The 16069-nt window shown below is 32.8% G+C and overlaps 1 protein-coding gene across 1 annotated transcript; it reads right to left on the reverse strand.

Moving 5' to 3' along the window:
* Nucleotides 1-355: 355 nt before the first annotated feature.
* Nucleotides 356-12568, reverse strand: LOC139502113 (ADP-ribosylation factor 2-like). Its single transcript, XM_071291480.1, has 5 exons — nucleotides 12116-12568; nucleotides 5017-5094; nucleotides 3871-3944; nucleotides 3392-3629; nucleotides 356-2433 (listed from the first exon to the last, which is right to left on the reverse strand). Exons 1-5 carry the CDS (start codon nucleotides 12207-12209, stop codon nucleotides 2156-2158), a joined length of 762 nt encoding a protein of 253 aa, XP_071147581.1. The 5' UTR covers nucleotides 12210-12568; the 3' UTR covers nucleotides 356-2155.
* Between the last annotated feature and the right edge of the window lie 3501 nt (nucleotides 12569-16069).

Below are 16069 nucleotides of genomic sequence, written 5' to 3' on the forward strand. Positions count from 1 at the left end.
GTGTGAACGTATATGCCGTCATAAGATTGATTGATTTTGGGTTGTTTAACGTCCTGTGGCAGATATATCATGTCGTGATAACCGTATAAGTCATATAGATGTCAAAGTTGAATCATCACAAAGCGAGAATGATTCATATATAGACGCCATCCAAAAAAGTTTAAAAAGACAATTTCTGAAATAATGACCAATCAAGATCTTCGCCTGCCAGTCATAAGTGTATTAAACCGGTACAAAATTTATTTACAGGAATGCCACACTTGTAAACTGGGTTAAATAAAAAATTATATGGAATGGAATCTATGCGAGTATTAGTGCATTCAATGAAGATGAAAAAGAAGAGACATGGAAAACAAATATTTCAACTGTTTTATTTATAAAATAACCGCACATTTATAACAGTTAAAGAACATTCCATATGATGCCAGAATGAGGGATAAATTAGGTTTTTATTAGTTTGTTTTTTACAGATTTAGAACTTTATCATCCCCAGTTAACATGGCTTGTCCGTAGTTACAATGTAACATACACTGTAGGGGTAAATTCAGTAAAAAAATATCCTGCAAACAAAACAGTTACTGGAATCATGGGGGTCATTCATTTCTTTTTATTGAACATTTTAGCCAATGTGTCCCTATTCTTTATATTTCAGCACCCCAATATTCTATATTCTTTATTTTGTGGCCTAGTTTTCTACATTTTTTTTAAATGTAGTGCCCCATTAATTTTCTGCACTTTTAGCCTCCAATTTTACCCTCTGTCTCATCCGCTAGGGTGCAAAGCTATTTTTCTTAGGTTAAAGATCAACAAATGAGATCCAATAGTTTCCTTCACATTTTGTGATGTCAAGGCCATTCATAGCTTACTTACTCATTCTAGAAGACTGTACTGTGAAATATAGTTGGTTTGCACTTTATACCTCTTGTGGATAGCTGTCTCATTGGCAATAATACAACATCTAACTTTTATGCAACTAAAATTCATGATATGCTTTGGTTTAACTATATGTGATTATTCTTCTCTTTCAAGTAATTGTGATTGCTATAGTTTCCTATCGAAGGTCGGTGGTTTTCTTAGGGCACTACGGCTTCCTCCACCTTAAAAATCTGGCCACCATGAATAAGCCTAAAAGTGGTACTCAAAAGTGGCGTTAAAACTCAATCAATCAATCAAGTAATTGGAGGTAAAACAAAATAATAATGAGCACACAATGGAATTTATAATTATTTACAACCGGTAATACGAACTTCTAATCCTTTCACATCACATAAAATAAATTTCCAGTACAAGCGAACAATACACATATATATATAGACACAATCTTTATAAAAAATGTTTTTGAGACTTGTGATTTTTAAATATATAAAACTCTATGATGATTTTCTAGATGAGAAAATGAAGTGTATGATAAATGACGAACTAGATCACAGCTAAGATTATCATCACCATATATGGAAGTTTTTATCGACCTTGACTGGCTATACAGCCCTTGCACGGTCGGTGTCATCACCATAGACGACCGGCGCATCCATTTATACTTGTTTAGTACACAACCATCCCTTAGGCAGTCTTATATCTCAAGGTATGGCCTCTGATAGATTAAGTGAGCGTAAAATCAATGTTATCGATATGTTACAGGTAAATGATACAGTATTATACCAACATAAGTATTACAGATGTCCACGCTGTTATGAAAATGATTCTAGCTTAATTTCTGAATTCGAAGATGACAGTTGTGAAGATTCGTTTAAGTTGAATATAGTTGATAAAGACGACACTTTGCTTTTGTCAATTAATCCATGGTCTTGCATTTTCATAATGGCATTCCATTTTAAACTCACATTGCAAATAAAGCTAATACTTGAATCATAGTTAGTCGCACTGATGTTCTTCTTGAGTGGTTGCTGGATTGAACTTTCATCGCTACATAACTTGACTAGATAAATTAACGTCAGAATGTTGCTTAATCAATTTGCACACCTTTCTCTAGAAAAAAGGTGAGTCTAACTCTTACTATCATTTTTTTAACTGATTTTAGCTTAAACATGCCGATAAATAAGTTTTATTTTATTGACATCATTTTCGTCCAATGAATGAGATATCTCTGAAAGTTGAATTGATATGAAATCTGTCATGATCGATTTTTATCGTGACGTCACACATTGTCGATCTTATCGTCATCGCCATCATTATTATCATCGTCTTTGTGAATACCAACTGCCTGAGTTGGTCTAATGAAAAAACAAGCAAGAGCACTATACGATCGTTCACATGTTTCAGGATGATTTTGCGGCGGTAAAAATTGCGTGACTTCAGTTTGTATTTTATTTATTTCAGCAGTTTGTTTTACTTGACTTGATCCCAGTTGTAGAGCTAGCCAATCGAATGCCTCTGTGATACCATCACCGGTCAAGGCACTTATAGTGAATATATCTGAAAAAAATAGTTAATTGTTCTAATAAATCATGTGTGTAGGCGCATTGGTACATAATCTAAATTAATATGTATCCCTACCCCAACACCATGTTTTTGTTTGTTTGTGTATAAGTTAGACATGTAGTGCTCATATCTTTTCCTTTATCCAATCATTTTCAATATCAATCTAATTAAAATATTTAATTAGATTGTTTCAATATCTTCTCTCCTACTTTTCATGCCTTTCTCCTATCTACCATTTTTGCGTAGTATTCCACAACCTCTTTTTATCTCCCACCCTCCCCATGCATGCACTATCTACTTTCTCTATTACGAAGTATTGTGTCTCTATGTACTTTCAAACCAGCTGTGTCCTAATGTGTGCTATATAAAAGGATTCCAATTCAACTAAGCAACATAATTTTCGTCTTGATATAGGCAACCAATGTAACTAAACAACATAATTTGCATCAAAGTTTAGGTCCCCGATTCAACTTAACAAAATAATTTTGGTAAAGGCCTCCCATTCAACTAAACAACATAACTTTCATTTTGATATAGTTGTTTTAGATCATTTGTATTTCCATCTTATATACGTCGGTGATCTTTAGTTTCTTTAAAATGTAAAAAAAAACGTTATACTTTATCGGTAGTTTGTTCTTTGAGTTTGCTCTCAGCAATTATGAGTATATTTTATAAACATTTAACATTGTTCTTGTTGTATATTTGAGTTTTATTTCAAGCCCTTCTACCGATATTTTCTGGATAGGCCCTTTTTTATGTTTAATTGTATATGATAGCATATTGTAATTCAGCTGATCGATACAAAAAAATAATGGGGAGGGTAGCGTTTTAAAACTGTATTTAACCAGGCAACAAATTGGTGCGTTTTTTTCCATATGAACCCGTGAGCTTGAGCCGCAGTGGTTTTGTCTACGTGTAAATTAAATTTCTCCTTTTAATCATATATACTTACTCCATCTTCGCTTTAAATTATTTAAGGCCAACGAATCAGATATTTCTTGAAGACTCATTCCATCTTCAATGTCTGATTTATTTGCAAGGAATAAGAACACTGCATCTTTGAGATCTTCGGATTTTAATGCTGGTTTTATGACGTCATATGTGACCTCCTCCAACCGTTCTCTGTCTCCACGGTCTATCATGATAACAACCGCATTACTGCCCTTGTAGTAATGTTGACACAACGGACGCTACAAACAAAAAGAAGAAGAAATTCGAAGAAGAAAAATACTAAGTAAATGTCTAGGAATATTCCTCAAAAAATCAAAAAGTTAACACGAAAGATACTTGCAATAACATTCACGATGCCAATTTTACTGTACCAGATATGCATTTCGACAATATGTTTTATCAGTGATGTTCGAGGCAAAAGGTTTAAAAATTCAATTTCTAATTACAGTAAAGTTGTAGCCAAAAATACAAATTACATACCATTTTACCGCCAAATCCAAGGTCCCACGCATTGAGAGATAAGTCTTTATATTGAAATGATTCAACGTTGAAACCTGAAATAAAGATAAACATTTTTACCTTTTATGTCTGTTTGTTTTGTTCATACATTGTAGTCAATATAATTGAATGTTATGCGACTGTCAGTCAAGTGAGAGGTTTAGCTAGCTATAAAACTGCCATGTTTAATCCACCAGTTTCTACACAAGAAAATGCCAGTAGTTATCCATTCGTTTGATGTGTTTAAGCTTTTGATTTTGCCCTTTGATAAGGGACTTTCCGTTTTTAAGTTACCTCGGAGTTTTGTATTTTTGTGATTTTACTTTTTATGTAATATGTATGAGATGTAGTCTTCTCATATCAGGTTGAGTAGCCACGACGATATCAGACAACTGCATCTACTATATATAAATGAGATTATTTTAACACATGCGTATTATCTTAATCTCAGGATTGAAGTAATAAATGATTATCTTATCTTTTCCCTTGTTTTAAAAAGAACCATTATTATATTTATAAAACAAGAATATATAGTGTCTATAATCTCAAAAAATCACTTAACACTTTCAACAGATGTTTTATAGTTATGAAATCTTAATTGCGTCTATATTTTTTTCTGTCATCAAATTGATACCTTATCACTATCTGCTATTGTATGGCAATATGACTCGCTGTACATACTTTGTCTTTTTTTGTTTAATTGCCAAAACTTTTTTTTTGCTGATAGAAGATAATACTTCCATCGCGGTAAATTGATTTATAAAGTATTCTTAAAAGCGTAATAATTCTGTACATTCATGTAGTATTTTCTAAGCACTCGTGAGTGCATTGGATGAATAGTATGCTGACATAATACTAATATTACGTGGTAATAGCAACTACTTATTGTTTTTCAATTGTTGTTTTCGTGGTAATATCCACTTCTTAATTATCGCAAATGTTGTTTTCTATAGTTGCATTGTTTACATCAATGCACTATTACATGTTGGCATCTTAGATGTCTATGTAATTACCTACAGTCATGATATATAAAAATATACATTAATATCAAATAAGCAAGTAAATCATAAATATTATTATGTAATTTTTTCATTAACGAACCGGAAGCTGAGTAAATATGACACTCACCAATTGTTGGCGTAGCCTTTATTGGTTCTCCCAACTTTAGCCTATATAACAATGTTGTCTTGCCAACTGATTCCAGACCTGGAAAAAATAATAAACGTGAATAACCAATCGAATTCAAAGACATAACATGGTAAATACTAACTCTCATTCCCCATAATACTACTCACTGGGTCACAAGGAATAGATAAAAAGACAGCAAACACAGGATCAAACTGGAGTCCAATTCACTACAGGGAATACAGTCACCATAAACGCATGATTAATACTTATATATCTTAGAACAAAGGTCTACAGAAACAAATGCAGACCATTGCTCTTGTGTGCATAAACAACCAAGAAAGCTGGCCTCTTGAAAGTCATCAAATCTTTTCCGTCAAGAATTTTTAGTTGTTACATTTTTGGGGCTTAAAAAAGAGTTACAGATACAGTTAGAAACAAAGATTTCAAACATTCAGACAATTCATCAACAAACCGGAAGCCCAGTATATACGACACTCGCCAATAGTTGGCGTAGCATTTATTGGTTCTCCCAGAAGTGCATCTTCCTGGTGCTAGTAAACTATTTGCATATGCGTTCCTCATTGTCACGGAGAATGTATTTATAACATTTTATGTAATTCTGACGGTCATACAAAGCCAGGAGACCATCTTATTATGGTAACAAATAAGAATCACTTCTGCCATGTACAGTCGCAGCTTCGTCTAGCAGTCAAATTTTGATAATCATCAACTCCATGAAAACGGCTAGACAAAATTCATTCAAACTTGCACAGATTATTTTATGCTAGACATGAAGTTATGCCCTGCTATATTAAATTTTTCATTGATGTTTTCCGTACCACTGAAAAACATCAGTTCTGCCATAACCATTTTTTATTGGAAGCATTTGTTTATCAAGTTAAGTATGTTATAAGCCTTCGTAATATCAGGGACATAAAAATACTGTATTATACGTCTCTAGAGCTACGTTTTCTCAAAGACAAACAAATAGATTTTCCTCAGTGGTTTGGTATTTTTTTGATCGATAATTGAAATTGAATCTTGAGTAGCACCTTGCTTGCTTCTTACTCTGACAAGATAGAAGCAATTTATTGTTAACATACTCGTAGTTGGCAACTGCAATAAATTGATATAAATTTAGAAGGTATAAAACTATCTGTTTCCCTCATCGCAATAAATTTTAGACAAGATAAATACATGTTTGATCTTATGTGCAATTTTATCATTTAATGATGAAAAAACTAACGCACGTGTCATTAGAAACACGTGCAAGATCAATTTCTTCTGCTATATCAACAAACCATCTGACGTGTGAATGATGCAAAATCTTGTTGTCAAGGTAGTTTGTTTTGGTGATGCATCATCACGGCATGATAATGAGTGGATGATTAGAGGTATTTTTTTTAAGTGTGATGTATATTTTTTTGGGGTATTACTATTTAGAAGTTTCGGGGTTAAAAAGGGGGGCATCATGAAAACTTAAAAAATAATAATATGGCAATGGTTCAAATGTTTGGGTAGTTAATCAGGCAATAATTCAGATGATCTTGACTCGGCAAGTGAATATCGACTGGTGCTGTCGTTTGATATCAAAGATGAAAAACGCGGGACCATTTATAAAAATAAGAAGGGAACTTTTGTTCACTATACAACAAGTTATGATTTGTGTGTTAAAAAAATAGACATTTAACAAATCATACAGAGAGTATATTTAAAAAAAAAAATACATGAAAACTACACTGATTGTAACTCAGATGCCGAGTCTGTATAATAATTAGAAAAAATATTTTAGAAGATGAAGCTCACGTTATTTTAAGGTGTCCAATTTAAGACGATTTTAAGCAATAATTATTACATGATTGAAGCACAGCATTCTGAGAAAACGTATTTCAAACGGGATAGCACATCCTCATCTTTACGGATATGTTGTTTACAGTGCCCGGAAATTTAGAAATGATCCTGGTAAACTTGCCAATCCTTTAAATAAACTTATTCTAAAAGGTTACTAATTCAACACTGTAATTAGATCAATGAATATTGTTTTATTGATATTAATATTGATTTTGTTATCAATAATTAAAAACAAACTAAATATTATTGTTATATACATATGCCCATTCATGGATCTACAATCTGTCCATACCTGCATCTTGGCATTGTTCAATGTCATGTTTTTCTCTGGCTGATTGATAGATGCATGATTTTTTTCAGTTGTTAGTGGCTTTAAACTAGCTGTCAGAGTAACTACGACTACTCGAAGATCTGTACTGTTTGTTTTTGTTTTTGGGATACACAAGTTCCCTGCCACGTCCACTTTGCGTAGTATTTCTATTTGTTCGTTAGTTTTCTCGTTTAAATTGTTTTACTTTAGTAATTTCGGGGCCTTTTATAGCTGACTATGCGGTATGGGCTTTGCTCATGGTTGAAGGCCGTACGGTGACCTATAATTTTTAATTTATGTGTCATTTGTTCTCTTGTGTCCAGAGTTGTCTCAAAGGAAACCATACCACATCTTCTTTTTTATAATAAAAATTTCGTGTGTCTTTTGATATTACACAGAAATTAGTGTTTTTATTCACAGATATTGATATGATTCGTAGCTATGCCAACTTCTGTTTTCCTATTTATATTGATGTAGTTATGTTTTATACTGTAAATAATGTACATATAACTAGTTTCATAGACGAACTTGCTGTAACGAACTAATGTTTTAATGTTATAAAGTCTCTTTTAATTCTGTATAAATTGGCTCTCTATTTCAAACCCATTGTACGCACTCAACTTGAAGTTATGTTTTTATATTATTGAGACACGAGACTTTGAATAAAATATCGTGACAACTGCATTTCCATAGTTTAATGCGATAATAACGGCCCAAAAATGTGGACACAGAGCTGTTCTCAAATATGGAAAAATAGGCAAGGCTTAAAATAGTACATGCATGTATATATAAAAAAAGAAGATGTGGTATGATTGCCAATGAGACAACTCTCCGCAAGAGACCAAAATGACACCGAAATTAACAACTATGGGTCACCGTACGGCCTTCAACAATGAGCAAAGCCCATACCGCATAGTCAGCTATAAAAGTCCCCGAAATGACAATGTAAAACAATTAAAACGAGGAAACTAACTAGAAGTACTTGTAATATTTGTAAGACCAGAAATAACAATTATAAGACATGCCATAGTACTGTTGCAGTATACTCCCACTTCCTGAAAAAAAGTTATTTTTATTTCCTTTTTCCCTGTGCGTATTTTGAAGATGCTTTGTTTTGAAAAAGTCAATTGTATTTCCCCTTTCCTTGTAAGTATATATAAAAGATTTTTTGTTTTCAACAATATCAATATAAACCCTCAAAACATCCCGTTTGTATAATTGTTGATTTCCTGATATGATAAACGTTTTTACTATTTAAGTCCAATAGAGTAAAACATCCGTTGGAATTTCTTCCTCTTATTTATTTTTCTTACGGTTTTCGTATGCATGTACATGACAATATATATATATATAGGTCTGGAAATTAGACCCGAGACATATCTATATAAATACTGTATACCGATATTTGAAAGACTAGAGAACTAATCAAGTTCTAAAATAACCATAAACAAACGAATGATCGAATGAGTGAAATGTATGGGTTTAAGCTAAGATAAATTGATAAACTAGCAAATGCATAAATAATTATTTTTCTTTCAAAACACCAGTTGATTATTTAAGTTACAAGAAAACCAAATAACGGAAATTATGAATGATTGCTGCCCATCAAGGGCCATATATTCTTATGCTTTAGAAAAAGATCCTAAAAACAATCTTTTTACATGTAATAATAAATGAAAGACGAGCACAATCGTTTTATCTTATTTCCCCGAAGATTACACATAAATATATTGTCAAAGCTCAGTCTACGACAATTTTACGTTTTCATCAATATCAAATATCAGCTGAAATTCATTATCAATCAAAACAGATTGCTTCAAACAGATAGTACAACCATGTAAATTTGTGCGTAACGGAATTCTATTGTATCTATATGATTTGTCATGAACAATTAATTAACGGAATTCTTCTTTGTACACGTTTTGTATTTTTAATTATGACACAAGCTGGGTGCAGAGTGGGAAAAAAAGAAATTAATTTCAATCGATTTTCCTGATCTAAATAAACTCGAGTATAATACCTGTCGATGACTCATTGCTGTGTGTCATAGACCTTTCAATGCCAAAGTATGATCACAGATATTTCAATGATTATTCTAAACAGCGTATATTTTTTTTAAGCAACAATGAAACATACGCCTTCCTGTTCAAAGTCTTCTGTTCTCATTTAAGCACATATTAATATAATGATGAAAGCTAAAACTGGTATATTTTAAAACAAAATTTGTATAAGGTTTAAAACAAAAAACAAAAATATATAAAATGGGGGGAGGAGGAGGAGGGTGGTCATTATAACGCGACAAATATGATGAATGCATATGATTTAAACAACCATCAGTCCAAATGTTGCCAGATAACCCCGACCTCTTTTTTTTCATAATCTTGAGTCTGCACCTGTCCAGAGACACAGAATGAGAAATATGTTAACATCTGAAAACGTGCCTTCAATTTCAATATAAGAAGACTATTTTTTAACAGATGTAAACATGTTTCTTGGAAGCAGAATCGTCCCGATATAACTGCTGAATAAGGAGTTCCAACAACCTGACCCCCTTTTGAATCAGCCACTGATTGTTGAAAACTGAACATAATCATGTTGACGTTTGGATGTCCTTTGGTTGTCAATGTCGTTCGGTTGCTGTCTCATTAACGTTTACCTCAAATCCATTTTTATTCTTATTTTTTAAACATACATGTATATTTATTCAATTTATTGTATATATATATATATATATATATATATATATACAACTCGTCTAAATGTTGATGTTTAGACGAGTTGTATATACATTATGTACACAGCCATGTATCACCATCATTGATGGCGATCCGATGGATACATCTGTTGTAGGGTTGTCACTGACTCAGACGTATATATATATATATATATATATCATGTACTGCAGTACGCCGCTAGATTAAAACTGACGTGGAAAGGTAACACACGGCCAGCGAAAGCTCTTTTTTGAGAGCCCAGGTGGTCGTGTGGTCTAGCGGGACGGCTGCAGTGCAGGCGATTTAGTGTCACGATATCACAGTAGCATGGGTTCGAATCCCGGCGAGGGAAGAACCAAAAATTTGCGAAAGCAAATTTACAGATTTAACATTGTTGGGTTGATGTTTAGACGAGTTGTATATATATATATATATATATATATATATATATATATATATATCATGTACTTTATGGTACTTCAAAATACCATGCTATTTGATTGTCGTGCATTAATTAGAAAAGTAAATACATTAGTGCTCAATGTCCCTCCCCCTTTTTTATAATATTGATACAAGATGGTTCGGTAAGTAACTAATTAACTAAATTAGACAGTGTAGCAAGTCACGAATTTGCATTATTGTTTTCAAATAAATCTATCACATATCTCTAGATTCTGGCCTATTGCAGGGGCTAATCTAGACTTTCTAAAACACAAAGGGGGGGGGGGGGTCCTACACAGAGAAAGGGGGATTTCAACAAATTCAACTATATGTCCCCATTCAAATGCATTGATCGTCAATAAAAAAGGGGGCTCCAACCCCTGGAATCTCCCATAGATAAGCCACTGAATTGATCCACCATACGCTCTGAAAACTGGGGAATAAAATGAATGAATCTTGATATATGGTCACACTTGAGGCATTCCTTATCACTTCTGGTAACTGATAAGGGGGAACCTGTACTGTCCAAAACTTCAGTTTTAAGTGTTCCTTGTTCGTTGGTTTAACAATATACCCTTGTGATTTTCTCAGTTTTGTATTCTGCTTTGATCTCTAGCTTTATATGCTCCCTTTACCAATTTTTGTCCGTCATCTTCAATCTTCTGCTATGTAGAATCATTGCATACACAGTAGAAAGTTTGTTACCTTGCGTTCGCAAACTCCTCAAAACCCAACGATTCAATGAAACTTTCACACAATGTAAGTGCAAAAAGAATTGTACATTCCTTTTATTTTGTGGGTTTTCCACAAGGCAAAGTTTGAACATTACGGACCGCTAAATATAAACGTTTAAGGAGGGCAGGAAGGATACGATTGTCTAATTGGGCGTGCCTATCAATCTCTTTTCTTTTAAATTTAGCACCCCATTATTATATTTTCTTTATTGGTTTTGCCTATTATTCTCTAATCTTTATATTTAAGCACTTCATTATTGGATATTCTTTTTTTATTTTTTAGGGTCTATTTTTGTCATCTTTTATCCCTTCAAGTATTATTCTCTATTCCATTAACCCAGCTAAGGCACGATATAGGCTGTACTTGAAGTGTTTCAAACGGGGTTCAGTTTCATGAAGATTAGCCATTACAAATATGTCTGCTCTTCATATCAAAGTCACTACGAAAGCATAATGCAAAAAAACAACCAAACACATCCCTACAACTTCATGACGGCCCTTAAGCACCCATTTTATCGAAATCCTTTCAGTTGCTACACTGCCCCTAGCACCGACTAGAGTGGAGTTACTTGTTAGATATCACGACCACTGTACATTTTTGTATTTAATTAAGAACACAGATGCATGGTAAATTCAAGAAATCTATATTGATCTATATGTATTTGTAAGTAAAAACATATCTATGTGACGTATAACATTATTTGTTTTTCATGTGCAAGCATAAAAATACATGTATTTTCAATATGGAATATGCATTTGTGATGTATTTACATTAATATAAGAGTGTAGATGAAATGCACACCTCGAGCAGTGCCAGACACTAAACGCCTGTCTGATGTTATTATATTCAAACAGATGTCTACGTACAAAAAGAGCGGGGTAAATTTAGAAGAACTAATAAAACAAATTCGTGAACCATTATTTTTTATGCGTTTTCTAGTTAATTATAATAAAAACCTGAAATTAGTATAACATACAAAATGTTAATTAAAAAAATAATGATTATAAATTTGAATAGTATGTATAATATATAATTTTATTTAACTTACCTAATAAAAGTATTCTTATTTCCTTTGATCTGTATTTAGAAATTTTATTCCAGGCTTGTCCCATCACTTTTGTAAACAAACCATTTCTAACCATGGTTTAATAACATTGTGTCATAGTCTTGAATACAATCAGCATCCTTCATCATAGTCTAAAAATAACCTGAAGTTGGAGAGTTCCGAATAACGACACACTTAATCATAAGCGGAGGTGTTTTCTTAATTTTGAAAAATGTCAATTTCTTGACGATCTACTCATTCAAACTTAAACCTTAAGTTAAACCATAATTGATTAATTTACGAAATGAACAATTTGAAATCGATTCTTGCATCTTAACAGTCACGGTTAAAGAATAATAAACTGCTGCGATGTAGTAATATCTCTGCTATTCAGCAGGTTGGTTTTGAATCAATAATTAACAAGGTGAAATATCGAATTTTAATGTTAGATATTTCATTTGAAAATACATAGGCAAAAATTAGTTTCAAAGTGAAAGCAAAAGCGAAAAAAGACGTTCAAATGGTTAACATTTTACAGTCTTACATAAATACAATCGGGTGGTCATTTGTCACTCGGTTGTTTGCGGCCCAAGAGTGTAAGACTTCATTTAGAAACTTAATTGCTGCAAATAAAAAATAAAATGTATTTGAAAAATATCTAATTGAAATTTAACGGCAGAATTGAAATGACGCTTTCTATTATAGAAGGTGTCTTTAAAAAATCGAAGCAGAACTAGTGATTAACATAAGAACTTGGGACCCGCCTTTTTTTTTGGCGTCCCCCCCTTTTTTTTTTATCCAAAATCCGTTATTTTTTATTTTCGATTATTTTCAATTATTTTCGATAATTACTATATAATATATCAGTGACCGCGCTTTGGATAATAACCTTGGAATTGTTAGTAACTGGCAAATACAAGTTAGTTGTAGTATATTTAAGTTCGTATAAAACAAACTGAAAACGGCGAAAATAATTGAAATTAACCAACGATAGGGAGACAATTATAACGTATAGTAGAGAGCTTCCTGGTAAAACAAAAGGTAAAAATAACTGATCATATAAACATGAAATATTTTGAAAAAGCTATTTAGAATTTCAAACGGGTTTTCGTTTGGTGTTAAGAAAGTTAGCGGAAATCTCTGAAAATTTTACAGACTCCATCACTAGTGGTTGACTGTTATCTGGTTAACAACTCTGATTAAAATTCAGACCTATATCAACTCGTGTGCTTGTATGAGTATAATGAAAACAGAGACTGACATTTTATTTAGCTATTGGGAACACAGGCAGAATTTTTATCCCTATATACAAATGTACCTCCATGGATTTTTTATTTTTACATACTTGATTCGCATAGGATTTTTTTTATTTATATACATTCTTGATTCGCATAGGATTTTTTATTTTTACATACTTGATTCGCTATAGGATTTTTTTAATATAAAAAATTTCATCAGGTTGAAGTCTTAATGCACTGAAAACAAATATTTCATCAATGAAATTCCAGACAGATATTCTCATGAATATCCTTTTTAAATCAGATACAAATTTTTATTAAATCCGATACAGATTTGTCATTGGAGAACGTTTCAACTGAGACACTACACATGCATCAACAAGCGTCATTATGCATGGAGTAAAGGGGTTGGCGTCATTATGGAGGAAAGGGTTAATATAACAGGTATATATACAGGTAGAAAATTATGAGACAAGTGCCTGTGATTGGGAATAACTGTTTTACAGACGATGACGGATATGTTTCAATTAACGCAATCAAATCCCGTTCTCGTTTCGTTCTCGTTTCCTAGATATGACCTATCAAAGTAGATTTATCATTGAGTTTTTTACTTACATGATGATCAACAGGACGGTTGCCACAAGTAGAGCAGGATATGATAACCCTTCCGAAGCACCTGAGACCACCTCGGATTTTTTTGTGGGATTCGTGTTATTTAGTCGATCTTTGTTTTTCTATGATTTGTTTCATGTACAGTGTCCGATTGTATTTTTTTCGTTTTTCGTTTTCTTACCATGGTATTGTCAGTTTGTGTTCGGCTAATGCGTTTTTGGGATTCTTTTGGTATATATTTCGCAAACTCTATTATGGCTGTGTATCGTTACTGTGGATGAACAAGATAACAAATCACGTTGATATAAATACGATTTTTTTTGTATTTGTTTCCTCTCCCTGACAACAAACATACATTCCTTCGTTGATAGAATAAGACCAAACTTAATATGCTTGGACTATATAAATCCCAATTTGGCCGTTACATAATCTAAAGCATCATGGGTAATTTCATTGTTCGTACCCCAAAATGAAAATAACGTCACGTCATTGGTTAAATTTCCATTGTTTATGGCATTTTAACCAATTCCGACGTTTTGGTGTACACTTTTGAAAATATAACCGAGGATGCATTAGATTCTGAAATATTAACTGTTTTATTTCTTTTTTAGGAAACTAAGTATATGATGTCAGTGACCACCATGGCAATTGAAATAGATAACTATTTTTATGTGGATGTTTTCTTTCTACAAAGTATTAGTACTAAGTGTAAATTAACATTTAAATGATTTGCATAATTTGATCTTGTTTATTCGACAAACTTATCAATGCTTTAATATATTTTTTTTAATGTTTTACTACACAGATTGGCTAACAGTTTGAGTCAGTCAATGGTCAAGGTATAATAGCATATAAGGATACTTTGAGATTTATGGTGTTTAAGAAACAACAATCCAACGACACAGAAAAGAAGACATTATTTTAGACCTCAATATTAGTTTTTCAACGATATGCAAATTAAATTCAAGGTCAAAGTCAAATAATGTATAATCATAGGGTCCTTCCAGGCATTTACCTTTTGATACGTTCATTCAAATTTTCATACAAACTCTTTTTCACTCCGCTCATTCTAATATTGTTTATTTGGTACCGCACAATAACACTGTTACTTCATTGGTGCGGAATAGAGGTCTAAGAGAGGGGCGAAAGATACCAGAGGGACAGTCAAACTCATTTAAACTGGCAACCAAGTCTAAAAAGAAAAAGACAAACAGACAATAAAAGAACACAATACACAACATAAAAAAACAAAAACTGGAGGTGATCTCAGGTGCTGCGAAAGTGTAAGCAGAACCTGCTCCACATGTGGCACCCTTCGTGTTGCTCATGCTATTACAAACCCGGTAAATAGTCTAGTTCGGTAGGTCATATTCGTGAAAAGGGAAGGAGATAAGGAACATGTCCGACATATTTATCTAGAGTTGGATAAAGAGAGATAACTCTAATAGTTATAAAAGTTTCTTTCAGCAAAAATCAGTTATAAAATATGTGTTTTCACCAATTTTCTACTCAAACGACATTGCCTGTAGAACATCCTGTTGTTGTACTAACAGAGAGACTGTTATATACGTTTGACCAAATCTAAAAAAAAAAGGAGGTTGAACAATCCAACCGTTATTCGTTGTACAACGTGTATAAAAAAAATGTGACTGTTCTCAATTAGAAGTATAAACAGCCTAGCCGGTTGAAGAACGCCTTCGGGTGCGTTCTTTTTCTCTCTCGCTGTATTGAACACCCATTGGTTGCCTTCGGCTGTTGCGCTCTTTGGTCGGGTTGTTGTCTCTTAAAAACATTCCCAATAACTATTCTCAATTGTGATAAAAAATCAATCCATAGATACTTATTTTTCAAGTATGTCCTTTGGTAATTCTCCAATTGACTATGCTTGTAAACTGCTCGATCACAAACTCTGCTTAATTTTAATTTAATTTGATCTAATAAGGATCCATGAAGCATGGTTGGAGTGTTGTATCATTTTTTAGCGTAAGAGTCAAACAGCAGCCTTTTTTTGTTATAGCTCATCCTGTTCACGGAAAGGATAAACTAATATGATATATCACATAATAATTCTGGTATATTGTATTGTGCGGATGAAACTTCAGCCGCT

The sequence above is a fragment of the Mytilus edulis genome, chromosome 13, assembly GCF_963676685.1.
Source record: "Mytilus edulis chromosome 13, xbMytEdul2.2, whole genome shotgun sequence".
Taxonomy (NCBI): Eukaryota; Metazoa; Mollusca; class Bivalvia; order Mytilida; family Mytilidae; genus Mytilus; species Mytilus edulis.